Source organism: Hyaena hyaena, unplaced genomic scaffold (assembly GCF_003009895.1).
Source record: "Hyaena hyaena isolate Hyena2069 unplaced genomic scaffold, ASM300989v1 scaffold_10, whole genome shotgun sequence".
Lineage (NCBI taxonomy): Eukaryota > Metazoa > Chordata > Mammalia > Carnivora > Hyaenidae > Hyaena > Hyaena hyaena.
The window spans coordinates 7,289,695-7,316,098 of NW_024080642.1; the positions used below are offsets into that span (position 1 = coordinate 7,289,695).

At 42.2% G+C, this 26,404-nt stretch overlaps 3 protein-coding genes and 2 non-coding genes across 13 annotated transcripts in view; 2 read left to right on the forward strand and 3 right to left on the reverse strand.

Annotated features, from left to right (window-relative positions):
• The window catches only part of SRR (serine racemase), a 16,620-nt gene extending 2,522 nt beyond the window's left edge, over positions 1 to 14,098 (forward strand). For both annotated transcript variants that reach the window (XM_039252090.1, XM_039252097.1), the window contains exons 2-8: positions 7,880 to 8,051; positions 10,071 to 10,197; positions 10,399 to 10,502; positions 11,899 to 12,018; positions 12,148 to 12,222; positions 13,156 to 13,365; positions 13,711 to 14,098. In XM_039252090.1, the coding sequence (XP_039108021.1) occupies positions 7,884 to 8,051; positions 10,071 to 10,197; positions 10,399 to 10,502; positions 11,899 to 12,018; positions 12,148 to 12,222; positions 13,156 to 13,365; positions 13,711 to 13,926 (1,020 nt within the window). In that variant the 5' untranslated portion in view covers positions 7,880 to 7,883 and the 3' untranslated portion in view covers positions 13,927 to 14,098. The remainder of the gene's footprint in view (positions 1 to 7,879; positions 8,052 to 10,070; positions 10,198 to 10,398; positions 10,503 to 11,898; positions 12,019 to 12,147; positions 12,223 to 13,155; positions 13,366 to 13,710) is intronic.
• An 87-nt stretch (positions 14,099 to 14,185) lies between these two features.
• Positions 14,186 to 23,840, reverse strand: TSR1 (TSR1 ribosome maturation factor). The gene is made up of 15 exons (XM_039252077.1): positions 23,670 to 23,840; positions 23,387 to 23,490; positions 22,842 to 23,061; positions 22,347 to 22,481; positions 21,530 to 21,951; positions 20,369 to 20,528; positions 19,281 to 19,435; positions 18,827 to 19,023; positions 18,009 to 18,171; positions 17,560 to 17,670; positions 16,735 to 16,867; positions 15,294 to 15,410; positions 14,743 to 14,883; positions 14,567 to 14,641; positions 14,186 to 14,437 (listed from the first exon to the last, which is right to left on the reverse strand). The coding sequence occupies exons 1-15, from the start codon at positions 23,764 to 23,766 to the stop codon at positions 14,259 to 14,261; spliced, it is 2,409 nt and encodes an 802-aa protein (XP_039108008.1). The 5' UTR covers positions 23,767 to 23,840; the 3' UTR covers positions 14,186 to 14,258.
• Positions 16,506 to 16,599, reverse strand: LOC120246788. The gene has a single exon (XR_005532146.1). It is a non-coding gene; the product is annotated as a small nucleolar RNA SNORD91 family (small nucleolar RNA).
• LOC120246792 lies at positions 17,344 to 17,435 on the reverse strand. The gene has a single exon (XR_005532148.1). It is a non-coding gene; the product is annotated as a small nucleolar RNA SNORD91 family (small nucleolar RNA).
• Positions 23,841 to 25,072: 1,232 nt separating the features above from the next.
• SGSM2 (small G protein signaling modulator 2) overlaps positions 25,073 to 26,404 on the forward strand; it is a 43,835-nt gene continuing 42,503 nt past the window's right edge. For 5 of the 8 annotated variants that reach the window (XR_005531665.1, XM_039251721.1, XM_039251753.1 and 2 more), the window contains exon 1: positions 25,073 to 25,183. Coding sequence is in view for 7 of the 8 variants with exons in the window: in XM_039251721.1 (XP_039107652.1) it covers positions 25,127 to 25,183 (57 nt within the window). In the remaining variant the exon portion in view is untranslated. The remainder of the gene's footprint in view (positions 25,184 to 26,404) is intronic. The other 3 variants (XM_039251762.1, XM_039251770.1, XM_039251776.1) reach the window with 1 other exon arrangement.

Sequence of the window (26,404 nt, forward strand, 5' to 3'; positions counted from 1 at the left end):
CTCTCTCTGCTAGAAATAAATAAAATATTTAAAAAAAAAAAAAAAAAAAAAGATCATGACCTGCACCAAAGTTGGGCGCTTAACCAACTGAGCCACCCAGGTGCCCCTTACGAATTTTAAAAGAATGAGATCCAGTAATTGCCCTACTGGGTATTTACCCAAAAAATACAAAAACACCAGTTCAAAAGAGATACATGCACCCCTATGTTTATTGCAGCATTATTTACAATCACCAAATTATGGAAGCAGCCCAAGTGTCCATCAACACATGAATGGATAAGGAAGATGTGATATTGTGTGCGTGTATATATACACACAATGGAATACTGAGCCATAAAGAATGAAATCTTGCCATTTGCAACAACATGGTTGGAGCTAGACAGTATAAGGCTAAATGAAACAAGTCAGTCAGAGAAAGACAAATAACATGATTTCATTCATACGTGGAATTCAAGAAACAAATGAGCAAAGGGAAAAAGACAAACCAACAAACAGACTCATAACTCTATAGAGAACAAACTGATGGTTACGGGAGGGGAGGTGAGTGGGAGAATGAGTGAAATAGGTGATGAGGATTAAGGCATATACTTATACTGATGAGCACTGAGTAATGTGTAGAATTGTTGAATCACTATTGTACACCTGAAACTAGTATAACACTATGTTAACTATACTGAAATTAAAATTGAAAACTTTAAATAAAAACTTTTAAAAACTTAAAAAGATTTTTAAAGAATAATATGCTAAGTATTAAGAGTAGAAAATAGAAGGAAGAAATAAAGGTGAAATCAGAGATTAATAAAAAGAATAGCACTTGACAAATAAATTGAAGAGCTCATTCTTCAGAAATAAAATAGACATTAAAAATAGACACATTTCCAGGCGCCTGTGTGGCCTAGTCGTTTAAGTGTCCTACTCTTGATTTTGGCTCAGGTCATGATCTCAGAGTTCATGGAGTTCAAGCCCCGCATCGGGCTCTGCGCTCACAGTGTGGAGTCAGCTTGGGTTTCTCTCTCTCTGTTCCTTCCCTGCTCCTGCGCCTTCTCTCTCTCTCTCTCTTTCTCTCTCTCTTTCTCTCTCTCTCAAAATAATAAATAAACTTAAAAAAAAATAGACACACCTGGCTGGCTCAGTAGGTAGAGCATGTAATTCTTGATTTTGGGATTGTAAATTCAAGCCTCATGCTGGGGGTAGAGATTATTTAAAAATAAAATCTTTTAAGAAAAAATAGACATTTCTAGCAAAAGCAAAAGGAACATCCTTTTAGCTGTTTCATAAGTAATTCAAACTTAGCTCATCAAATCTCCGATGTTCCCTTAAAATACTTGTTTCTTCACCAGTCTTATATTAGTAAATTATGCCACCATCTAAGTCAAAACCCAGGAGTTACCCTTAATACTTACCCCTCCCCACTCCCCACGTTTAATCCAATATCAGGACATGTCTCTTCTATCTCTGCAGTGGACAGCCATGGAATTAATTACCCCAACATTTTCACCTTTTCTCTTGAAAATTGCCCCACCCCCATCCTCACTCGAAAGTACCTTTTCTTTTTCTGTCTTTCCTTTTTTTCTTACTTATTTCGTTTGCTATTTTTCCCTCAGGTGCAGGACTTGAGGCAATCATGCTATTTGATTCACCTTGTCATCAAGTCCTTTCTCATTTTACTTTTTTCCCTTCAAACCAGTTATTCATGTTCTTTCCCTCCCTTCTTTGGTAGCCACTCTAATGTGTTTGATATATGTCTTTGGATATACATGTATCTTTGAATAATATACAGTACTGTTTCATGTATGTGTCTTAAATGTGCATAATTGATACTGTGTCATAGAAATCATTGTTTTTCATGTTTCTGTAAATACTTCTGACTGTTGCGTAGTATTATCTTAAATGACCTCACACCCTTGGCCACTTGTCTTGGGCCAAGATGTGCCAATCAGAATCCTTACCCAGAATTTTTGAACTGAAACTAAGGGGAAAAAAATCCCTCTCCAGTGTGGAAACCATAAAATGTAAAACACAGGAGCTGTCAACACCCAAACGTCCTGCCATGTGGAACCTGCTGGTCTGCAATGAGAAAGAATGAAGCCAACATGCAGAAAACAGCAGAGGTGAAAAAACAATGAGAAAGTCCTGGAAAAATCTCAAGTCCCTGGTTCCAGTTGTTCCTGAAACTCCATATTCCTGCCCTACCCATGTTTCAACTCTTCTGGGATTCCGTGAGCCAGTAAATGCTGTCACCTCCGCCTTGTGCCTAAGCCAATTCATATTGGGATTCTGTGACTTGCAACCAAGAGTCCTAATTATAATCTCCAAAATGTATTGATTTTGTGTGTGTGTGTGTGGTTTTTTTAATTGTGGTAAAGTACACATAACATGAAATATACCATCGTAACCATTTTTTAAGTGTACAGTTCAGTAGTGTTAAGTGCATTGACATTGTTGTACAACCAATCTCCAGAACTCTTTTTATCTTGCAAAACTGAAACTATATCCATTTAACAACTTCCAATTCCCCCCAGCCTCTGGCAAACACCATTTTAGTTTCTGTCTATGAATCTGACTACTCTAGGTATTTCATATAAGTGTAATCATATGGTATTTGTTTCTTTGTGACTTTGTGACTGGCTTATTTCACTTAGCATATCCCAAGATTCATCTGTGTAGCATCTCAGAATGATATTCCATTGTATGTATATGCCACATGTTGTTTACCCATTCATCTGTTGATAGATACATGGGTTCTTCCCACCTTTTGGCTATTATGAATCCTACCTAACATAGGCATAACACTCTGAATACTTTTGGGTATATACCTAGAGGAGGAATTGCTGGATCATACAGTAATTCTATGTTTAACTTTTTGAGGAACAACCATACTGTTTTTTATAGCAGCTGCACCATTTTATATTCCTACCAAAAGCAACAGTACACTAAAGCTCCAGTGTCTCCATATCCTGCCCAAAACTTGTTAGTTTTTTAATAGTAATCATCCTAATAGGTGCAAGGTGGTATCTCATTGTGGTTTTTATTTTAATTTCCCAAGTGATTAGTAATGTTTAGCAACTTTTCATGTACTTGTGACCATTTGTATATCTTGTTTGGAGGACTGTCCATTCAACTCCTTTGCCCATTTAAAAATCAGATGTTTTTCCAAAACAATATCTTGAATGATTATTTTTTCTACCCTCACCTTCACCATCCAAGCACCTGTGGATTTTCATATAGACAACAGTACTTCCTAAATGGACTCCCTGATTCCAATCTTATTTCTTTCCTTTTCATTCATCACAATAGAGCCAGAGTGATTTTCTGAAAATACAAATTCTAACATGTCACTTACCTGCTCAGAATTATCCAAAGGCATTCTGTTGCCCTTCAGAAAAAAAATCCGTGAGCCATGGTCACTTATGATGTAGACTTTGCCACCTTCACTCTTCTTTCTTATCACACTCCCCTTTGATCACTGTTTTCAGAAATATTGGCTTCTTTTAGTTTCTAGAATATGCCAAGTTCTTTTCCTCCTTGAAGCCCTCACACATATTCCCTCCACTTCAAACACTTTTCCCTCTATTCTGCCCATTCACCTTATGGGTCATAACATATTTCACTTCTCCATACAGGGCCTTCCTTAATCTCCTTCATCCTTGATCTACATAACCTCCCATTATAGTAGTATCCTATCATAACATACTTCCCTAATATCACCTATCAATATTTGTAAATTATCTCTCCACTAGATTATAAGCTTAATGAGCAATGACAAGTCTATTCTAACACTGTGACCCCAAAAACAAATAATATCTGACACATAGAGGTGCTCAATATTTGTTGATTGAATGAATAAATGTATACCATATAGGAAGACTGCTTAAAATATTAATATGTTCAATGTTATACTAACCTATTTGAAATGTTAAATTAGATGATTTCCCCTCAAAAATAAAAATTTCTGAAATCAATTCAGGAGGAAGTGGCAATCCAGATAAACCAATTAACTGTGTGAAGTTACTGAAAAAGTTACTAGAGGTATGTTTATAAGGTAAAGACAAATCATCTTCATTTACAGATGGTGTGATTATTTGGAGAATGAACTATAATACTATTACATCTAACAAGGTAATCTAAGTATCCTATTATTACATGATAAATATACAAAAATGATTACCTTTCATATACATCATCAGTAAGCAATCAATAGATCTAATTTAAAAATACCTTATTTCAAAAGCAACAAAAATATTTTGTAGTTAGGCATAAGTTTAATCAGAACTACACAGGACATAAGTAATGAAAATCTTACTGAGAAACCTGAAACAAAAAGACTACTAAATTGAAGGACACCCATGTTCATGGATGGGAAGATTTAGTATTTTTAAATGTCAATTATGCCCCCGGTTCATTTGCATATCTTTTAAAAAAATGTTTATTTTTGAGAGCATGCGTTAGTGGAAGAGGGGCAAGAGAGAGGGAGAATCCCAGGCAGGTTCTATCTTGTCAGTGCAGAGCCTAACACAGAGCTCAAACTAACAAACTGTGAGATCATGACCCAAGCCCAAATCAAGAGTTGGTCGCTTAAGTGACTGAGCCGTTCGGGTACCCTAAGCAAATCTTTTTTTTTTTTTTTTATAAAATTTTTTTTAATGCTTTATTTATTTCTAGGAGAGAGAGAGAGAGACAGCGTGAGCAGGGGAGGGTCAGAGAGAGAGGGAGTCACAGACTCCGAAACAAGCTCCAGGCCCCGAGCTGGCAGTCAGCACAGAGCCCTACGCGGGGCTCGAACCCACGAACCCGAGATCATGACCTAAGCGGAAGTCGGACGCTTAACCGACTATGCCACCCGGGCGCCCCTCCTTCTTAAATATTTTTTAAATAAAAATTTGTAACATTTTGAACAGTTCATTCAAGCTTCACAACAATTATGAAAAAGTAGAGACCAATGATAGTGCCAAGAGATGGATGGTATGCATGAGGGGTGAGCGTTAAGCCTTTCATAATCTCCACCAATTTTTTTCTATAAAACTTNCGAGCCCCGCGTCGGGCTCTGTGCTGACTGCCAGCTCAGAGCCTGGAGCCTGTTTCAGAGTCTGTGACTCCCTCTCTCTCTGATCCTCCCCTGCTGACGCTGTCTCTTTCTCTCTCTCTCTCTCTCTCTCTCTCTCTCTCCTAGAAATAAATAAAACATTAAAAAAAAATATGTCAGAGGTGTAACCAGAAAAGCCAATACATTTTAGCGTAATCATGAAAGAATGTATTAATGCAGTGAACTGGAAAAGGAATTGGCAGTCTGGTTAGTGGAACAAAATACAAAGTCTAGAAAAGCTCCAAGTGTTAACAGAAATTTAGTCTTTGCTAAACATGGCATTTCAGAGGAAATTGATTTCGTCAGTAAGTGGTGTGTTAAAGATTCACAAGAGAATGTAGCCAATAAATATACAGAAATAATGTTCAATCACTAGTAAAGAAGTGTAAATTCAAACTACTAGACGTATTTCATTAAATTGACAGATTAAGGAGCACCTCAGTGGCTCAGTCAATTGAGCGTCCAGCTCTTGATTTCAGCTCTCACAGTTCGTGGGTTTCAGCCCTGTGCAGGGCTCTGTGCTGACAGCACAGTGCCTGCTTAGGATTCTCTCTCTCCCTTTCTCTCTGCCCCTCCCCCTGCTTTCTCTCTCTCCCAAAAATAAATTTTAAAAATTGACAGATTAAAAATGATACAGCTAGGTGAAGCTGGCATTCCTTAGAAACTGCTGTTGGGAATGTAAATTGATATAATCTACAACTCTTCTGGAAGTCAGTTTGGCAGTGATTATCAAATGTCTTAGAAGTATGCATGCCTTTTGATGCAAAATACATTTGCCACTACCTACCCAAAGCACAGACATAGGCACAAAGATCTTGCAACGTCTCTTCATTACATTACTATAGATCCTCCCCTCCCAAATCTAAATGTTCAACAAGTTATGTAAAACCTTTTTAACTATGGTATTTTTTGTGAAAAGTAGTAGCCATCTAAAATGTTGTATACATTTATTGTATTATCTATTCATAAACAAAGATTCATATTCATAATATTGTCTCAGAAAAAGTAAGCTAGGGGCATTTGGCTGGCTCAGAGCATAGGACTTTTGATCTCAAGATCATGAGTTCAAGCCCCAAGTTGGGTACAGAGGTTAAAAATAAAATTGTTTAAAAAAAGAAAAAAGAGGGGCACCCTGGGTGACTCACTTGGCTAAGTATCCGTACTCTTGGTTTCAGCTCAGGTCATGATCTTACAGTTCATGAGCTCGAGCCTTGCATTGGGCTCTCAACTGACATTGTGGAGCCTGCTTCGGATTCTGTCTACCCCTCTCTCTCTGCCCCTCCCCTCCTAAAAAAAAAAACAAACTAAAAACAAAAAATCCTTGAAAAAGAAAAGGCAAGTTACCAAATCTGTCAAAAAAAGTTTTGTCTGTATAGGTGTGTGGGCCTGGAAAGATAAATCCCAGAATTTAGATAGCAATTGTCTTTGAGGAGGAAACAGATCAAATTCTGTTTTTTAAATTGAACATGCATTGTTTTTGTTTGTGAATAAGGAAAAATAAACTTCATGTTTAAGTGCTGCAATCAAAATAGCGAAAAATGGAAGTATAAGTTATTGAAAAGAGTAATTACAGAAACTTTAAAGAAATTGAGCCAACTGGAATAGCCGTAAACAAAATGTTATCTATGATTTTAACTGTCATATGTTTATTGAAAAAACAGGAGATGGAAATGAACAATTTATTAAAATGGTTAAGACTGTATGCAACTTTTCTCCTTCTTAAATATTTTTTAAATAAAAATTTGTAACATTTTGAACAGTTCATTCAAGCTTCACAACAATTATGAAAAAGTAGAGACCAATGATAGTGCCAAGAGATGGATGGTATGCATGAGGGGTGAGCGTTAAGCCTTTCATAATCTCCACCAATTTTTTTCTATAAAACTTCACCAGCAACAACAAAAATAAACAATAAAACCTTAACACATTTACTAAGAAAGTCAGCTTCAATGCCATTTGCAACTATGTGGATGGAACCAGAGAGCATTATGTTAAGCAAAATTATAGACAAGTATCATATGACTTCACTCATATGAGGACTTGAAGATACAAAACAGATGAACATACGGGAAGGGAAGCAAAAATAATATAAAAACAGGGAAGGGGACAAAACATAAAGAGACTTAAATATAGAGAATAAACTGAGGGTTTGAGGCGGGAGGCGTGGGCTAAATGGGCAAGGGGCATTAAGGAAGACACTTGTTGGGATGAGCATTGGGTGTTATACATCGGGGATGAATCACTGAAATCTACTCCTGAACTGCACTATATGCTAACTAACTTGGATTTAAATTTTAAAAACTAACAATAAAGTCATTTTTTTTAAATAGAAAAATATTTTTTAAATAAATTTAAAAAAAAGTCAGCTTCAAGACAGGTTCTCTTCTATAGAGATTCTGGAGCCCCTGTATCAGAAACAGTTCCATTAACATCACAGACCCCAGGTGTATTTTCCTGTGTTGTGCATTTTCTTTTTCCTCCCTCTTTTTTGAGACTTTATTTTAGAGTAATTTAAGGTTCACAGTAAGATTGATAGGAAATTAGACTTCCCATATATCCCTTCCTCCCCCCCCTGAAAAACAGACCCCCCCCCCATTACCAACATCTCACACCAGAGTGGTATTGTTACATTTGAACCTGCATTACACATCATTACCATCCAAAGTCCACAGTTTACATTATGGTTCACTCTTGGTGTTGTACATTCTATGGGTCTGTTAGCCATCTTCAGAATCTTCTCATTAAACATATGGTCTCAGGCTTTGCTTTAACCTCTTTTTTATTCCTGGATTTCAGAACCATGTGTGCTCAGTACTGCATCTCCTTTGCTGATGTTGAAAAAGCTCATGTCAACATTCAAGATTTTATCCACCTCACACCAGTGCTAACAAGCTTCATTTTGAATCAAATAGCAGGGCGCAATCTTTTCTTCAAATGTGAACTCTTCCAGAAAACTGGATCTTTTAAGGTAACAATGCCCTTTGATAGTGTATCATTATCTTTTCAAACCCCTTTCACATATACATCGATCCTCCTGACCACCCAGTAAAGTAGGTAGAACTATTTTTATAGCTGAAGAAAAAGGGTCGTAGAAATTTTCCTTTGATCAAGTCCTGGTTACTTAGGATCACAGTGTTGACAAGCCACTTTCATATTTACATAATCTGAAATTTTCTTATATATATTTTTAATGTTTATTTTTGAGAGAAAGAGAGAGACAGACAGACAGAGCATGACCCAGGGAGGTGCAGAAAAAGAGGGAGACACAGAATCCAAAGCAAGCTCCAGGCTCTAAACTGTTAGCACGGAGTCTCATGCGGGGCACGAACCCACGAACCGGGAGATCATGACCTGAATCAAACGCTTAACAGATTGAGCTACCCGGGCTCCCCAATCTCAAATTTTCATATAATTGGGGTGATCGTATAATTTACTGTCCAAACTAGGACATATTTGAAAAGAGGTAACTCGGGATTAAACCTAGACAATAGACATTCACCTGGCTTATTGCAAAGCAAAATGGGCAAGTGTGATCACTGTGTATATAACCAAGTTTAGGCATTTACTGTGTGTCAACTTGTTATTCCTCGATACCTTATTATGAACATAAAAGATCTAAACCCAGCTAAACCTTCATAAAGATCTTTTCCTACAATATATATCAGAGCCTTCCTTTTTCATAAAAGATAGACTTTTTGGAGCACCTGGCTGGCTCAGTCGGAAGAGCACGCGACTCAATTTGGGAGTTGAGTTTGAGCCCCGTGGGTATAGAGATTAAATTTTTAACTTAAAAATGTATTTTTTAAAAGTTAGACTTCTGTGTTGATTCACTACAATAATTTCTAATGATTGAGCTTTAAGATCTCTTCAGGTAAAAATCTGAAAGCTGCATTTAGCCCTATGCCTGACAGGTATTAGAATCTGTTAAGTGGTAGCTTTAGGACCCTTCTCCCCACCCGTTAATGAGCGCTTTTTTGTTCAACAAAACACTATTCTCTTTTGCCCTTTGCTTCTACCATGGTTTTATTTTTTATTCATCCCACATCAAACACTTAACTTACTAGGAGCACACACACACACACACACAGTAGGTCTTGTACTATTATCCACACTTGGAGGGGAAGACAAGCTAGTCAACAAACAGGTTGATGACAAGTTAATGATAATGACAAATAACCTAAGAGATATACAAATAAAATGCCATGGAATGAGATGCCTAATTCTGCCTGGGAGATTAAGAAAGTTGAGCCAGGTGCTGTTTGATCCAAGTCTTAACAGGGGAGTACTTTTAGCCAGATCAAGGAGTGAAGGAAAAGGGCTAGACATAAGGGTACCAGCATGCTGAGAGGTACAGGGGTATGAGCTAACCTGGTAGGAGGGAAACTGGAAGCAATTTAGGATGGCTACAACAGTGACAAAAGCAGGAAATGGGTTTTAGGAAGACTGCAACTTCTAAGGAAATTGTACTTTTCCTACAAATAGCCAATTAAAAAAAAGGGAACATTTGTTTTTAAAAGGTCATTTTCAGGGGCACCTGGGTGGCTCAATCAGTTGCTCAATGACTCTTGATCTCAGCTCAGGTCATGATTCCAGGGGTCGTGGGATAGAGCCCCTCATCAGGCTCTGTGCTGGGTGTGGAACCTGCTTGGAATTCTCTCTTCCCCTTTCCCTTGCCCCTCCAAGCTCTCTAAAAATTTTTTAAAAATAATTATTTTAAAAAAGGTCAATTTCATAATCTAGTGGAAATATTAGAGAATGAGCCTTGGAGGATCAGATGAGGTTTGGTATTTCTCAATGCACGTTGAGAAATGAGGCTGATTCATCAAGGTAGTGACAAAGAGACATGAGCTATTTCAGAGGTAGAAAAAGTAAGATTTCGTGATGGAATGGATGTGTGGTGTTAGGAAGAGAAAACTTAGGAAACCTCTTTGGTGTTTTGAAAAGAAACTTTTTAATCAAATCCATGGATTCACCATCCCTTTTCCAGATTCGTGGTGCCCTTAATGCAATCAAAGGCTTGATTCCTGCCACCTCAGAAGAGAAGCCCAAAGCTGTAGTTACTCACAGCAGTGGAAACCATGGCCAGGCTCTTGCTTATGCTGCCAAATTGGAAGGTACTTGATTAACTTCTCAGGGTACTAGGTAGGACTGATCATCAGAGAAGAGTGGAAAAGTATTCTTACTCTCAGTGAGACTGGTGATAACTATGGGAAGGATATTTCTAAGTTCTTACCTGACTATACAAGCAAACTGACAGAAATTTGTATTCTAAATTCTCCTGATTTGTACTAACTAAACATGTTTCTCTCTCTCAGGGATTCCTGCTTACATTGTGGTGCCCCAAACAGCTCCCAATTGTAAAAAATTGGCAATACAAGCCTATGGAGCCTCCATAGTGTACAGTAAACACAGTGATGAGGTAAGGAAGAGAGTAATGCTGTGTCACCTTAACTTTCACTGTCAAATGAAACTTCTCATCCTAGCTTACTGGCTACTTCTGTCTCCTGTGTTTCCTCTTCATCTTTAAATGTTAACATGTCCAACTTTTTCTCTATCTATACTCACTCAGATGACATCATTAATCTCATAGTTTAAAATATCACCTGTACTCTTAACTCCAGTTGATCTGGAGTTAATCTTTAACCCAGACCTGTATATCCAATGTACCTGATATTCCCACTTGGACTGTCTTATAGGCATCTCAAACGTACTTTGTCTAAAACCAAACTCCTGGGGCGGCTGGGTGGCTTAGTCAGTTAAGTGTCTAACTCTTGATTTCGGTTCAAGTGATCTTGCGGTTCGTGAGTTAGAGTCCCACATTGGGCTCTGTGCTGACAGCGAAGCTTACTTGGGATTCTTTGTATCCCTTCTTCCCCTCTCTCTTCCCTTCCCCTGCTCACACTCTCTCAAAAATAAACATTAAAAAAAAAAAAAAATCCTGATCTTCCTCTCCAAAACTGCTCATCTTCCAGTCTTCCCTATCTCAGTAAAAGGCAACTTTTATCCTTCTAGTTGCTCAAAGTAAAAGTCATCTCCAAGAACTCTCTCACACCCTACATCCAAATCTTAGTCCTGCTTTCAAATCATTTCCATTATTCAACTACTTCTAACAGCCTCTACCATCAACGCCCTGACTGAAACCAACACCAGTTTTCTTCTAGATACAGGACCCTAACTGGTTTCTCCACTTCTTCTACCCTTGCCCCACTAGTCTGTTTTCTAGAGACCAAGCGGAACTATCCATTTAATAAGTTGGAACTTGTCTCTTGTCAGCTGAGAATCCTCCAGTGGTTTCTCTCACATACAGAAGTAACCAAAATTCATGCAATTATCTAAGACCTGGATGGCCCATTCCAATCATTTCTGACATCATCTCCCACTTTTACTGTCCCCCAAACATTCCACACCAACCATACTGACTTATTAGCCTTTTCTCAGAAAGACCAAGCACTTCTGCTTTGTGGTCTTTGTAGTTGCTATTACTCTCTTCCTGACATATTCTACAGATCCAAAGGACTTGTTCAAACCTATTAAAATGTCACATTACAGAGGCCCTTGCTGAGCACCCTACAGAAAACAAACTCACTTTTCTCCACAGCACTTAGACATACCATATATTTAGTTTATGCACCCCTTCCCACCATATTAGAACATAAATTCACGATCACAACAATTATTTTGTTCACGGTTATATCTCCAGTGCCCAAAAATAGTTGAAAAAAGAACGGCCAATAAAATATTAAATGACTGGATCTAACTTGTTGGGAACTGTATTCAATATCAATGGAGTGAACTACATTAATGTACTCTTTCAGTCCAGAGAAAATGTTACAAGAAGAATTTTGGAAGAAACAGAAGGCATCATGGTACATCCCAACCAGGAGCCTGCAGTGATAGCTGGGCAAGGGACGATTGCCATGGAAGTGTTAAACCAGGCAAGAGTTGTTAATTCTTGTGTAACCACTGGTAAAGTGATGCTTGGCTGTAGAATCTATTTTACGTATATTAAAAAAAAAAACTGTTATTAATAGACCTATTTATACTTTACATTCTTTTCACTAAAGGTACCCTTGGTAGATGCACTGGTGGTTCCTGTAGGAGGAGGAGGAATGGTTGCTGGAATAGCAATTACAGTTAAGGTAAGAAAACAGCTTCTGGGGGCACCTGGGTGGCTCAGTTGATTAAGCATCCAACTCGGCTCAGGTCATGATCTCACAGTTCATGAGTTCAAGCCCCACACTGGGCTCCGTGCCGACAGTTTAGAGCCTGGAGCCTGCTTCAGATTCTGTCTCCCTCTTTCTCTGCCCCTCTCCCACTTGTTCTGTCTCCCTCTCTCAAAAGATAAACGTTAAAAAAAGTTAAAAAGAAATAACTTCTGGAAGACTCCCCACTTGAGGCATAGCCAATTTTATTTTACATCATACTATATTGTGGATAATTGGTTCAACATTCCCAATTGCTATTCCTTCCCACCATCCCATGGCACTTGAAATGAAAGGCTCTTCTCTGCCTCACTACCCTGTTCTTAATCTGTAACAACTGGACACCGCAAAAGCAGTTACAATGAGTGACACCCTCACAGTCCTTTCCCTGAATCCCACCTCAACAACCCAGTATCCAAGGGCTACTCTTTCCCCAGGTTACCAATGGAACCTGATATCACCTAAGCAACTCAAGGCCAGTATTAGAGATGCAATTTAAAATGCTTAAAGGTCGGGGCACCTGGGTGGCTCAGTTGGTTAAGTGTCCGACTTCGGCTCAGGTCATGATCTCATGGTTTGTGGGTTCGAGCCCCGTGTCAGGCTCTGTGCTGACCGCCAGCTCAGAGCCTGGAGCCTGCTTCAGATTCTGTATTTCCCTCTTTCTCTGACCCTCCTCTGGTCACGCTGTCTCTGTCTGTATCTCTCAGAAATTAAAAAAAAAAAAAAAGCTAAAGGTCTATTTCCTTTACATCAATCAAAGGAGTCTCTTGCTTGAACAGAAACGTGTTACCTATGTTGCCTATTTTACTGTCGGCATGCAAGGCAAAATGCTGTGGCTAGTTGTAAAATATCTAATATCCCTCTTCCCAGGCTCTGAGACCTAACGTGAAGGTATATGCTGCTGAACCCTTGAATGCAGATGACTGCTACCAGTCCAAGCTGAAAGGGGAACTGACTCCCAATCCCTATCCTCCAGAAACCATTGCAGATGGTGTCAAATCCAGCATTGGCTTAAACACCTGGCCTATTATAAGGGACCTCGTGGATGATGTCTTCACAGTCACAGAGGATGAAATTAAGGTGAGGTTCCAATAGCAAAGGAAAATACAAAGGAATGGAGCAGCTTCTTAGGCAAAAGAATCTTCTCCTGTTTTAAGTAGCAACTTACTCCCTGGGGACTTGACTAGAGGACTTCATGACATGTGGGAGGGTGCCCCAGATGTATTAAACAACCTTCTCAACAGCAGAAGCAGAGTGAGGATGGGAAAAAGCCCTGCCCTTCACTGGCAAGCATATACATATGGCCACAAAGAAAATTCAGACTGGGCACATAACCCTACCTGGCCTTTAACTGTAAAGGCTAACCAACTAGGCTCTTTTGCCTTCTCCCATTTCACTAATTCTTACTCCTTTCCATACCAACAGTATGCAACCCAGCTGGTGTGGGAGAGGATGAAACTGCTTATTGAACCTACAGCTGGTGTCGGAGTGGCTGCTGTGCTGTCTCAGCATTTTCAAACAGTTTCCCCAGAAGTAAAGAATATTTGTATTGTGCTCAGTGGTGGAAATGTAGACTTAACGTCCCTAACTTGGGTGAAGCAGGCTGAAAGGCCAGCTCCTTATCAATCTGTTTCTGTTTAGTTTATGCGAAAGAGATGGGATTCCATGTCTCAAGACACTTGGAAGTTTTGTTTCCTGGTTACTTTAACTTCCCATCTTCCCCTCTTAAACAGCTTTCAAAATCCTAATGGAAAGTGGATGTTTCAGTAATGGTTTTGTTTACTAAGTAAGTAGCAAAAGAAAAACATCCAGTTTACTGAGACACCTAATCAGGGCCAAATAAAGCCCTTTGCAAACAATGGCAGCAGACCTCTAGGCTAAAGTGGAAAACAAACTTTGCCCAATTACAACCTGTAGGATCCCATCCCTAGACTGCTAACTAGCAGCAATGAGACAGAATCCCAGTGAATCCATTATTCCATATCCACTTCAGGCACTGTTGAAGAAATCTCACTTTTCATCCATGGTACTGGTTCTGGTACATATGGATCATAAGTCCATTTGGGGAAAACTCGTTTATAGAGGTTCATCAGTACTGTGTCCTGAGATTTCAGCTTCCCATCAAAACTGCATTTCATGTGGCCATGAGTACCTAGAAAGAAAACAGAGCAAGTTGGTCAAAGTAAAAGAGAAAATTTTAAAGCAGTAGTCTTCTAACCCAACAGTCATTTAGTAGCACTGGAGAAATCTAGACAAGGTGTCAAATCCCACATTCTCTTACCTAAAGGCTCCTTGATGTGTCCCCTGCGGCCCCACTTTGTTCTCAGTTCCACTGGTTTAAACCACAACACATCCTCTTAAAAAGAAACAGAAAAGACAAGATGAAACATATACCCACAAAGAGTAAACTCAACCCTTACTGCACAAAGGCAATTTGACCCCATCCTTCACACCTACCTCTGTTGAAGAACATGTAGCGCACTACTGCCATCTTAGTAAAAATTTTGAAAGGATGACCACTCAAAACAACTCTCTTGATGACCATTCTGTCTGGATCCACTGACAACAGATGGCCTGTGGCAATGAGGCTGTGCATTCCTAAGGAGCAAAAGCAGAGTAGCAAGAGTCTACAAGCCAAAGCCTTCATTTATTGCTCCAGTCCACTTAAAGACCTAAACAAGATGTTCTTAGAGAAACCTTAAAGTAAGGATATGCCTTCCTGGGTCCATGCAAAGACTATTAAACGATATTCCTGTTATGCCTGTCATGAGAACCTATCCTAAATACAGCAGTCTGAGCACCACCTACCAATTGGCTATGGTTTATAAGCAAGATAAAATCCCATTTGTCATCCTTGTCTCAGACCCATTCTGAGGCCGAGACTGGAGTATTTTGAAAACTATTATTACGTTCTTCATACCATATAGCTCTCAAATCTAAATACAGGAAATAGTTTTAAACTTATTAAGGACCTACAGGCCTGTTCACTTCTGTGAACTTTAACTTACCATTGCCATTCTGTCTGAAAAGCAGTACAGATGCAGGAGGGAACGTGATTGGGCCATATACTGTCGCCACCAAGGCCACATCAGCAGTCAGGAATCTCTGAAATTTATGTTTATCCGCTGCCATAGTAAGGGTTAAAAAATAAAAACCAAAAACATTTTGAGAAACCACAGGTAATCCAGAAGCCTGTGAAAAGCTGTATCACTACAACTCAAATCTAAGGCGACTTGGGTTTCTTTACCCCGCTAGTTCTCAAAATATTTTCCTACCTCAATACAACTTAGTCCTTCACAGTGATTTTTCAACAGGGAGGCAGAACCTTGGAGCTTGGACTATATCTGGGGTTTGAAAAAGTTCTCCAGGTGATTCTGATACTCATCACCCCTACCTCGTTTGAGAAGCAATGCTTTACAGAAAATATCTCCATTAAATCAACAGCTAGTAGTCATGAGCAAGGATTGGCAAACATTTTCTATAAAGGACCAGATGGTAGATATTTTAGGTCTGTGGCCATACAGTCTCTCTGTTCCGACTACTACTCAGCTATGCCACTATAGCAGAAAAATAGCCACACACAATACATGAGGAAAAAAAGGGGAGAAAAAATACCAACCCCACAACTGTGTTCCAACAAAATTTTATTTAACAAAAACAAGCAGTGGAGCAAATCTGGCCTGAGGGCCATACTTTGCTGATCTCTGATCTTGAGGAATACCTGAGCTTCTCCTTTTACCTTCAATGAAACCCTCCCTCCTGAATAATACTGAAGTTATAGAGAAATAAACTATTTTAAAGGAAAAGGAAAGAAGTTAATTCCTCATTTAGACAGCATAGCTAACTAACATATGGCTCGTAAGAACAGAAATTATCCAGAGAACCCATTAATACTGCCCTTCATCATCTTCTTCCAGTCACTGCTGAGAGCTGAGTATGTGTGGGAATGTTTAGAAGCCTCCAAATTAGTGCAAAATATCTTCCCACTACTAATATATAGGAGTACAATCATTTTTGCCAAAAAAGTGTCCCTGGTGACCACTCTTCAATATCTCATCTCAACACCTCAGAAGCCACATACTTGTTTTACCCAACTGTAGGCCACCCATAGCCTTCACCCACACTGCCACTGACCATCAGATACCAAAGGTTCTACACTTTGACATGCCATTTTATGGATCACCAACTCCCATTCAAAACCACTTTGGACCAAATACTCATGGCAGAGAAGCCTCAGCACCACACAGAGGTTGCATCACTGGATGCTTCAGACAGGTTCAGACATTGTGAATAAAAACATCATTGGCTCCTAGACCAGAGTACTGATAATACCCCTGCCCCAGAAATCCAGAGTTTGAAACTGTGTATTCTACACACCCACACTAAAAATTATAGTCCCCCAAAAAACATTAAGATGGCAAGAACCCAGAAGCTTCCCCACTACTTTACCTGCAGTGTGCTGAGAGAATAAAGGCGAGGCTCGGAAGCGCCTGAACCCACAGTGGAAGATCAGCTCCTCCTTAGCTTTCACAGGTTCAGTGTTGCCAGGGTGCCGGCTCACCACCATATTCAGTACTGACATCTGGGAACCACATAAGAAAAATAGATCTTCATATCTAGACTAAACTGAAAGAAGACAAACCAAACTAGCAGATTCAGATTCTCTCTAATACTCATTTACAGTGGAGTTTAGTTGACGAAATAAGATTCACCTTTTACCTTTACTAACAAGTGGTATTTGAGTCAAATATAGGCTGGTTTTTGAAGCTTTCACGTATACTTCTATGTTAGTTAAACTGCCAGTGTCTAACATTACAGAAGCTCAACATCTGCCACAAAAGCAGTGCCTTCAAGTCACTCAATTCATCACACACCTCAAAACCACACTCATTCAAGAGCCTCACCTCACCAATTCTTAAACTGACCAAAGGCCAGAACTCTCACATACATGCAACATACATGACTACTGGTCATCAAGAAAGAGATCTATAGGTGGCCCAACCACTCCTTCCCACCCCCCTTCCTTTAAGGTTGCCAACCCTTGGTTAAAATCTAATCTAACAGAGAAGTCTCAGAACATAGAGACTGTATCACTGAGATGCTTCAGACAGGTTCAGACATGTTAGGTAACACCATCATTGACTTCTCTATCATATTCTCTGATTCCTTTACATCCCAAGGAGTAAAATGTCAGTCACATAAAATTTCAGACTATCATACAAAACTGGTTGGAAAGTTTTTTAAGTCTCCATTTCCCACAAAATACTAACTCACCTTCTGTTCATGAGGTAGTAAGGAAAATGCAATCAAAGGTGCCCCTCGCCTGAAGTACTCAAATACTGAGACAGGGACTTCAGAGACATGAAGTGTGACATACCAGCCAACCTGCCACAAGAAAGTAGAAAAAATAATCAGTTACCCATAAGGTCTCAATAACGATGAAGCATTTCTCCAAATGTTAAATGTTTCTTAAACTATCCTAGAGCCCACCGTCACCCTACAAAACTGTGTTTCACAGATACCTCAACTACCCACATTAAACTTTTTCAGTTAACGTCTGATACCTCTTTGTTCTCGATATCACTCTCACCAGTGACTCAGCGGCTCCTCTAATTCAGCTATGGGCAGCACAAAACTAAATAATACTCATGCCAAGGGAAGGAATAAAGGAAGGGGTACCTTGGCAAACAAAATTATAGGGATGGACAAAGAAAGGCAGATACCTCAGCTCCTTCAACCTCTTTTTTCTCAACTTCTTTAAAAATGCGTTTCCTTGTATGAGTAAAGTTCTGAAACTGAAAAATCCGAGCATAATCTTGAGGAAGGTTTTCCTTAGGATCCCATGGAGATGTCCGGAAGCTCTTGAGGCCTCTGTATTTCTGAAATCTAGATAAAGATTTTAAAGAATAGTCAAATTTATATGGTGCTACTTACTTTTTCACTCAAGTTACTTCTAAAATGGCTAAGACTCTAGCTTAAAAAAACTCTCCCACTATCTCTCAAAATAATCTAACAGCCTGAAACCATACTCCAAAAACAATTCATAACAAATATTTCATAACCAAACCCCAGCCCCTCACTTACAAAGGACCAAGTACTTAGAGTGGCTCCTTCAGGGAGTGGCTCTTTAACCTGGCAAACAAGGTCCTTGACAAAAGTTTTACATCCCTAATATCCAATGTAAATCCTCTGGCTTTAATCAGCCTTGCCTCCAAAACAGACATCATCTATGCTTTCATGCTTTTATTCTTGCCCAGACTCCCTCAAATCTCCAAATGTTTTATACTTCCAGTATTAGCTCCTATAGGAAGCTGTTGCGGATTAACCTATTTCCTTCTATAAACTACCATGACGTTATTAGTCTGCACCACAGTCTAGAACTTGATCATGTATTACTGTTTCCTATATGTATGTCTTACCTTCCCAGATAGAATGTTAGCCCTTCAGAAGCAGGGACATGTGTTCTTTTGTATCACACTGACACAGTTCTGAGCCACATAAATTTTAAATAAAGACAATGATTTTAGACTTGCTGACTAACCGAATTCTTGCAGCCACGTCACGGGGGGTATCTACTTCATCTGGAAACATCTCTTGCAGTCTTTCTTGTTTATATTTCTCCAACATTTTTTCCTCAGCTTCTTCATCCACATTCTCATCATACAGATCATCATGCACAGACTCTCCTATAGTCATAGTTTCACATTCTTCCTCCTCTTCCTTTTCACTGCTCTCATCCTGTGGAATAAAATTACAGTTTCACACCTGTCTTTACCCTAAAGGCCATTAAACTAGAAGTAAGTTAATTTTACTAGACATCTAGTTAAAACCAGTCTCAACTGTAATACAGATTAGGTTATAAAAGAAAGTCTCATTTCTGGCAGCTCTAAATCATTCCTAAGAAACTTATCAGACACACCCCTCAAGCTCGGCATTGCACTCTGCCTTGCATTTGGGGCTGTAAGCAGAAGTGGCCTACGGATCCATTTCTTTACCTGAGATTCCTCGTCAATAAAATCCTCATGTTCTGTATCATCATGTTCATCTTCCTCACCACTTTCACCATCCTCATCCAAAATCCATTCAGCTTGGTAACTGGATGTCCCTTTGGGAACCTTCTTTACCACCTTGGAACTTTCCTTCAAGAAGTCTGTGGGAGCCCAAATGAGTTAAGTTAAATTATATACCTCCTGGGCACCCGGGTGGCTCAGGCAGGGGAGCATCCAACTCTTGATTTTGGCTCAGGTCATGATCCCAGGGTTGTGGGATTGAGCCCTGCGTCAGGGTTCAACACTGAACACAGAACCTGCCTAAGTTTCTCTTTCTCTTTTCCTCTTCCCCTCCACCCTGCTTGCGCACTCTCTCTTAAAAAAAAAAAAAAAAGGGGCGCCTGGGTGGCTTAGTCGGTTAAGCGTCCGACTTTCGCTTAGGTCATGATCTCGCGGTTCGTGGGTTCGAGCCCCGCGTCGGGCTCTGTGCTGACTGCCAGCTCAGAGCCTGGAGCCTGTTTCAGTCTGTGACTCCCTCTCTCTCTGACCCTCCCCTGCTCACGCTGTCTCTCTCTCTCTCCTAGAAATAAATAAAACATTAAAAAAAAATTAAAAAAAAAAAAAATATATATATACACACACACACACACACACACACATACACACACACACACATATGTAATACACACACACACACACACACACACTCTGTGCGTATTCTCACCTAGGGAAGATGATAGCAGATATTGCTACCAACACCAGAAACTCTAGCACACACTACAAGTAGAACAGTCTACTCCCAAATTTAATTCAGCTGCCTCAGAACTAACAGCACTTACACAGCTAAATAAACTTCACAACAAATCAAAGTCATCTATTCATTAGAAAACAACAACAACACAAGTAACTGTGAAAAATATATGTAGCAAAGCTACGTCCAATGTTTGCTTGGTGTAAACATACAGCCTTTAGAGGTAAGAGGAGAAAACTAACCTCCAAATACATCTCATCCCACTCTACCCTAACTGTGAGCAGCTAGAGAAAACGCACAATTCCAGGCCAGACAAATTACAAGTAAGTTTGCCAATACCAACCATTTGCCTCATTCAGCTCCTCCTCTGTGGGCCAGGTTTGCTCCCCCTCCATTGGATCTGGGATAACCTCTGTTTGCAAAGATTCTTGTCTTTCCGGGTCTGCCTTCATTAGGACCTTAAGGTCTTCCTCCATATCAACTGCAGCATCCATAGCACAAATCTGAAAACCAAAATAGTTGACACCAAATGTTACCCAAAATCTACTAAATCTAACATAGTAACCAGGAAGATCCAGAAATAACACAGTCCTCAAATAAAAGAAAAATAAAATAGAATGAAACAGAGAGCCCCATTTGTCAAATCTTTCAAACATTTAAATTTCCTAGCATTTTAACTCCATACCTCTGCTTGCTTTTGAGGCCTTTCATAATCTGCTCTCACTCCTACCCAGTTATTACATACCTTACTCCCATCAAGCTGATTTCTTCAGAGTTCAGAAAAACCATCTGATCTATCACTGTGACTGGGTTCATGTGGTCTCTATCTTCTTCGATACGGTTTCATCTCTCTTCAACTCATAAATCATATTCAACCCTCTCAACACCCGGCTCAAGTCTGAGCTCTCCTGTGAAGCTTGCTAGTCTACTTTCTTGACTTACACTATACCTCAACCACACTTTTCCAATCTTTATTTCTCAGTTGTTTGCCATTTTTTCTGACATAATTAGGTTGTCCAAGGAAAAAGACTGCATCTTGTGTCTTTTATAAACTCAAAGCCAATTGCTATGTGAGGCACCTACAAAGTGCTGGATAAATACGGGATGTCAACATATTCACAATTGACTATTGCCTTACTTCAAACTAGCAGTCACCTCCAGAAACTAGTAGTGTAAGAGTGCAAACTACTTCCTCTGACATTAGTTCACATCCTATACCAGCTTACACGTGAAATCTACGTATTTAAAAAATTTAAAAAAAATTTATTTTAATGTTTATTTATTTTGAGAAAGAGAGAGAAAACGAGTGGGGAAGGGGCAGAGATAGAGGGAGAGAGAGAGAATCCCAAGCAGGCTCTGTGCCATCAGTGCAGAGCCTGACACAGGGCTCAAACTCACGAATCAGGAGATCGTGACCTGAGCCGAAATCAAGAGTCAGATACTTAAGCTACTGAGCCACCCAGGCATCCCTACAATACACAGTCTTTAAGAACATCAGTCTTACCTCCATTGCAGCTCCAGAGTCATGTGATTTGACCACTCTAGGATTTAAAGGGAAAGGGTCCATAGGAGCATATATCTGTTTCATCTGGAAATCACCCTGTCCAATGATATGCAGCAAGCTATTTACATTCAGAGTTTGTCCACGGACATAGCCTGAGATTTTCAAGGTGCCCATCAAGTTATTTTCTTCACTAGGCACAAAGTCAGCAGCATGGGCAAACAGGTAGGCCCGTCGATCTCGAAAAGCAAGATGCCTTTGCTTTTGGTTAGCCAACTGCCTAAGCAGCATCTGTGCCTCCTGTTGTGTGTCTAACAGGAGAAGTTTGTCATCAGGAAAGCGCTTCTCTATTGCTTTACTTAGCTTCTTTCTGGCATCTATTTGTTTCCTTGGTGGGAGGCCAGAAATCCCCTGGACAGCTAGTGCTGTGAGCAAGAGAGAAAGGACTTTGTTACTTACTTTACCCCGTGTAAATGCCCCCCTGTAATTCACAAACAAGCTAACAGTTCAGCTGTGAACCCAGAGGTCACTGAGAAACCGAACACTCAACTACCCTAAAAAATGTTCATACTGAAACCGAAGTTCATACTCTTCTTCTTCCTCTGGGCAAAGAGTAGTCCAGAAACAGAAGGCACCTTGATAGACAATTTCTAAATGATGGACCAAACTTAGGCCATACATGTACAACTCACCACCAGCCAAATCAACTCATCAGTTGTATTCATGTACCAAGTGCCAGACAGAGCCCGGAAAATTATAGGTGCATAATAAATGCTAATTCACTTCCCTCCCTTGCCTCTAACACTCCCAACTCACTTACCATAGGTGGGAAGGCCCTGGGCAAAAAGGCAGGAAAGGCAGTAATCCCCAGTGCTGTCCCATCCTTCTAGTGGATCAAGGAGAAAAAGAATGGTATCCGCCACTTTAGCCATGTCTAACACAGTGTGCAGATCTCCTGGAGATAGAAGACAAAGTTAGTGGGAAGAGGTGTTTGGCTCCAGCACATCATATTTAAAGAACATTACCATCACTCAAGATACAACAATAGAAAATGCTGTTGTAGGGGCGCCTGGGTGGCTTAGTCGGTTAAGCGTCCGACTTTCGCTTAGGTCATGATCTCGCGGTTCCTGGGTTCGAGCCCCACGTCAGGCTCTGTACTGACTGCCAGCTCAGAGCCTGGAGCCTGTTTCAGTCTGTGACTCCCTTTCTCTCTGACCCTCCCCTGCTCACGCTCTCTCTCTCTCTCTCCCCTAGAAATAAATAAAAAACGTTTAAAAAAAAAAAAAGAAAAGAAAATGCTGTTGTATGCTCTAACCTGGCCTTGCAGAGGTGAAAAACCACCTATGTTTCAAGCGGGGGCATAAAAGCATAAAGCTATGGGTGCTTCCCCATTCATTCAAGTGTACTGTTCCAGTGTCCTTATCCTGAAGCAGCCTAAAGGCCTCTGGCAGGGAAATCCTGTCATGCAGAGGCACCACCAGCACCTGATGAGGAGGACCATCCTTGCTGCCCAGCTGTCTTTTCTCTGCGAGAACCTGAAAATAGAAAAGATCAATGTTTCAGTACTTCATTTCAGTATTGCATTTCCCACAGTATGGATGCCCCTCCGTCACCACCCACTCCCCGCTCCCAGCCCACCGCATCTTTCTTGTAAAAGGCACGTGGGCCTGGAGAGTGGGCAGAAGCTTGGACCAAAACAAAGAAAGCCCTAGCGTGAATCTAGATCTGCGTGCCTGACGTGTGCTCGAGAGTCATTTTTCCCTCCCCGGCCCCTTCCCAGGGTCACATTTTCAGTTCGAGGCATTACCGCCTACATCAGTTGTGAAACCACATCATTCCCTAATCCCTGGCTCCTCTCACCGCCTCCTTCTTCTGCTTTCGGAGCTGGCTGGCGCGATGCCTCTGGTCTACTCTGCTGAGCTCTTTTCTCACCTTCTTGCTTAGGACCTTCAGTGCTAGACGGCCTAGAAGATTAGAAAGGGCTCTTATGAAAGATATCAGAGAATCCAGAAAGGGGACTCTCTCCACCCATCTTAGAGCCTCTGCGCGCGGTCCAGGCCGGAGGTAGGAACTGTCTGGACACAAAGAAAAACAGCTAATATCGACTAAAATAACCCTTCTTCCTCCAACCCTATCATCTCACCCTTGCCGTCCCGCTGCGAGGATCCCCGACCCCGATGCCGCCCGCCTTTATGAGCTTTATTCTGCTGCTTAAGCGGGCCTGAACGGTGGGTCGCCATGCCGCCGCTCACGTGTACGCAGTCAGCATTACTTCCGGGATGGACGGAGTGCTTCCGGTCCCCTCCTTGGGCTCCCTCTTCGTGGAAGGGCGGGGCTCACCGCGTCCTCTCGCGAGAGTCCTTCCTCCTAGGCTCTGAGAAATAAGACGCCAGCGTCTCAGCGAAACCGCGGAATAAACTTTTCTCACGCGGCGGTCTCCTGATGGGGGCTTTAAAACGCTGGATGTAGACTCGAGGTTTGGGCTCTCAGACCGGGAGGGCTTTTTTTTTTTTTTTTTTGCTACCTGTGTTTTCATTTTTTGCGCTATTAAGTTCCATCACTTAGCGGCTGTTGAAGTTTTTCCATCTGTGTGGAAGAGGGCTAAGCCCCTCCTGTCACCTAGATTTCTGCACGCCCCTCCGCAGTTTGCAGCAGCAGGCGTTACCACTTTGAGCAACCCTTTCTTTCTCTTTTGGGCTGCTGAGGTCTCTAGAAGGCAAATCTCGTGGAAGGCGCTTTTCTCACCTTCATGGGCTCCGTACAAGTTCCCGCTGATCCCGGTTAGCCCATCCTGTGCCCCAACCTCCAACATAGCTGGCAGGCAAGACGGTACCGGAGAGGGAGAACTGGTCTTCACAGTCGAGCCCTACCTTAAAGCCAGCTCAGCCTCTTCAAGCTCGGAGTGGCTGTGCTCCAGCCTCTCTTCCCACAAGTCCTGCAACTGAGGGCCACCGGCTGGCAGAGGGGTTTAGAGGAACGATGGAGCTATGGCCTTTCAGCCAGGAGACTAACGCTGGCCTCCTAGATAGCCAGACTTGAGGAGCGAAGAGCCCAGCCCTTCCCGTCGTGAAAACCAGTGGGTAGAAATCAGGGAGCATCTAGCTGAGTAGAGACCAGCTCCGATGCGAGTGACATTCCTCAGCTGTGAGGTCTGGTGCGCGCCAACCGCCGCGCGCGGTGCGGCGCGAAAGAAACTGGCTGCTGGAGCTCACAATGCGGGTTCGCGCCCTCGGGGCGGGAGCCGGCGCGTTGCCATGACAGCGGCCAGCGAGGCGCGCGCCTGGGGGCCCGCCGCCCCCAGGCGCGCGCAGCCTCCCTTCCTGCGCCGACACCCCCAGTCTCTGAGCGCACCCCTCCGCCCGCCCCCGGCTGTGGGAAGGGGCCGGGCCAGCCGCCTGACGTCTGTGCGGGGCTCGGAAGATGGCTGCGGAGCCCGGCACCGGGCAGTGGCTGCGGCGGCGGTGGCGGCGGGCGGGGAACGCGGCGGACCCGGGCTCCGCCTAGCGCGTGGGGCGCTGAGCAGAGAGGCGCGGAGGCGGCGAGGGCGCGCGGGGGGCTTGGGGGACAGCTCGGCATTGCCTCTCCGCCACCCGCCACACCATGGGCAGCGCGGAGGACGCAGTCAAAGAGAAACTGCTGTGGAACGTAAAGAAGGAGGTAAAGTCGGGGCAAGGACCCCCGGGGCTCACGTCTCTGTTTGCGCTGCCTGGGGTGGGGGGCGCCGAAAAGGTCCGCACCCCCGACCCTGGCACCGGCGCTCGCGGGCCTGGGCCGGGCGGGGGCGGGGTCCTGGACTGACTACCGCTCTCGCCTCTCTCCCGGATCTGGGGGCAGCACCCCCTCCGTCCGAGGAGCCAGGCCGGCGCTCTGGCGCTTGTTTGCTTGGCGATCCCGCAGTTCCCCGCCCTATGACGGCAACAGCGCTGGGAGACCAAGGTCGGGGGAGGGGTGGTGGCGATTTCTGGAGAACAGGTGCTGCCCTTTCATTGCCCAAGCCCAATGGGCAGGGGCGGAGCCCCGCCAAGGGCCTCCGACAGCGCCAACCAGGTGGTTTGGGGGCTTGGCTCTGTTTTGCCCTACACCCAAGATTCAGGGATCCCTCTGGGAACTGAGTCGCAGCTGCAGGAGGGTTCGTCGCACACCTCACTGCTTTTCACTCCACGCCCACCTCCCTACCCAGAGTCCATGGGGGTGGGGGTGGGGGTGGTTGAGAATGATTTTTAAGACTCAAGATTTTTTCCGCCCGATTTGAGGATCCCCACCCCAAATGTCAGAAGGAAAACCCTCCCTTCTACAAACGTCCTTTACCTTTGACCCTCCCCTAAAGCCCATTTCAGTTTCATCGTGTTGGGGGGGGGGATACCCACATGAATGACTCACCGCACATGAGAGCTAGAGAACTCAAACCTGCATCGTGGATTAGAATGGATTAGGCCTCGGGAACCATGAACTCCGTGCAACTACGTTTTTGGCTGTCTTCTACCAGATATGCAAACTCCATGAGGGCAGGAAAACCCGCCTGTTTTGTCCGCTACTCTGTATCCAGGACCTGGCACATAGTAGGCATTCAGTGTGCATTTGGTAAATAAATCTACTGATCTTAGAAACTGTAGGATCTGTGGGGATGCATAACCTTGGAATACTCTGGACCTAGCTCTGAATAAGTTACTTAACCTTTCTGAGTCTTATTTCCTTCATCTCTGAAAGATGATGACATGTATCTCATATATTAAATTTTACCATAATGGTTCCTTTACCCCTTCCTAGAGTTTCAGGATTGGAGAAGGCTCTGGGTTCTCATAAACTCCTGGAAGGCTCTAGATGGTTCTGTGGCCTGGCTACTGTGCCCTATCTAACATTTATTTGTGCCCTTTCCTC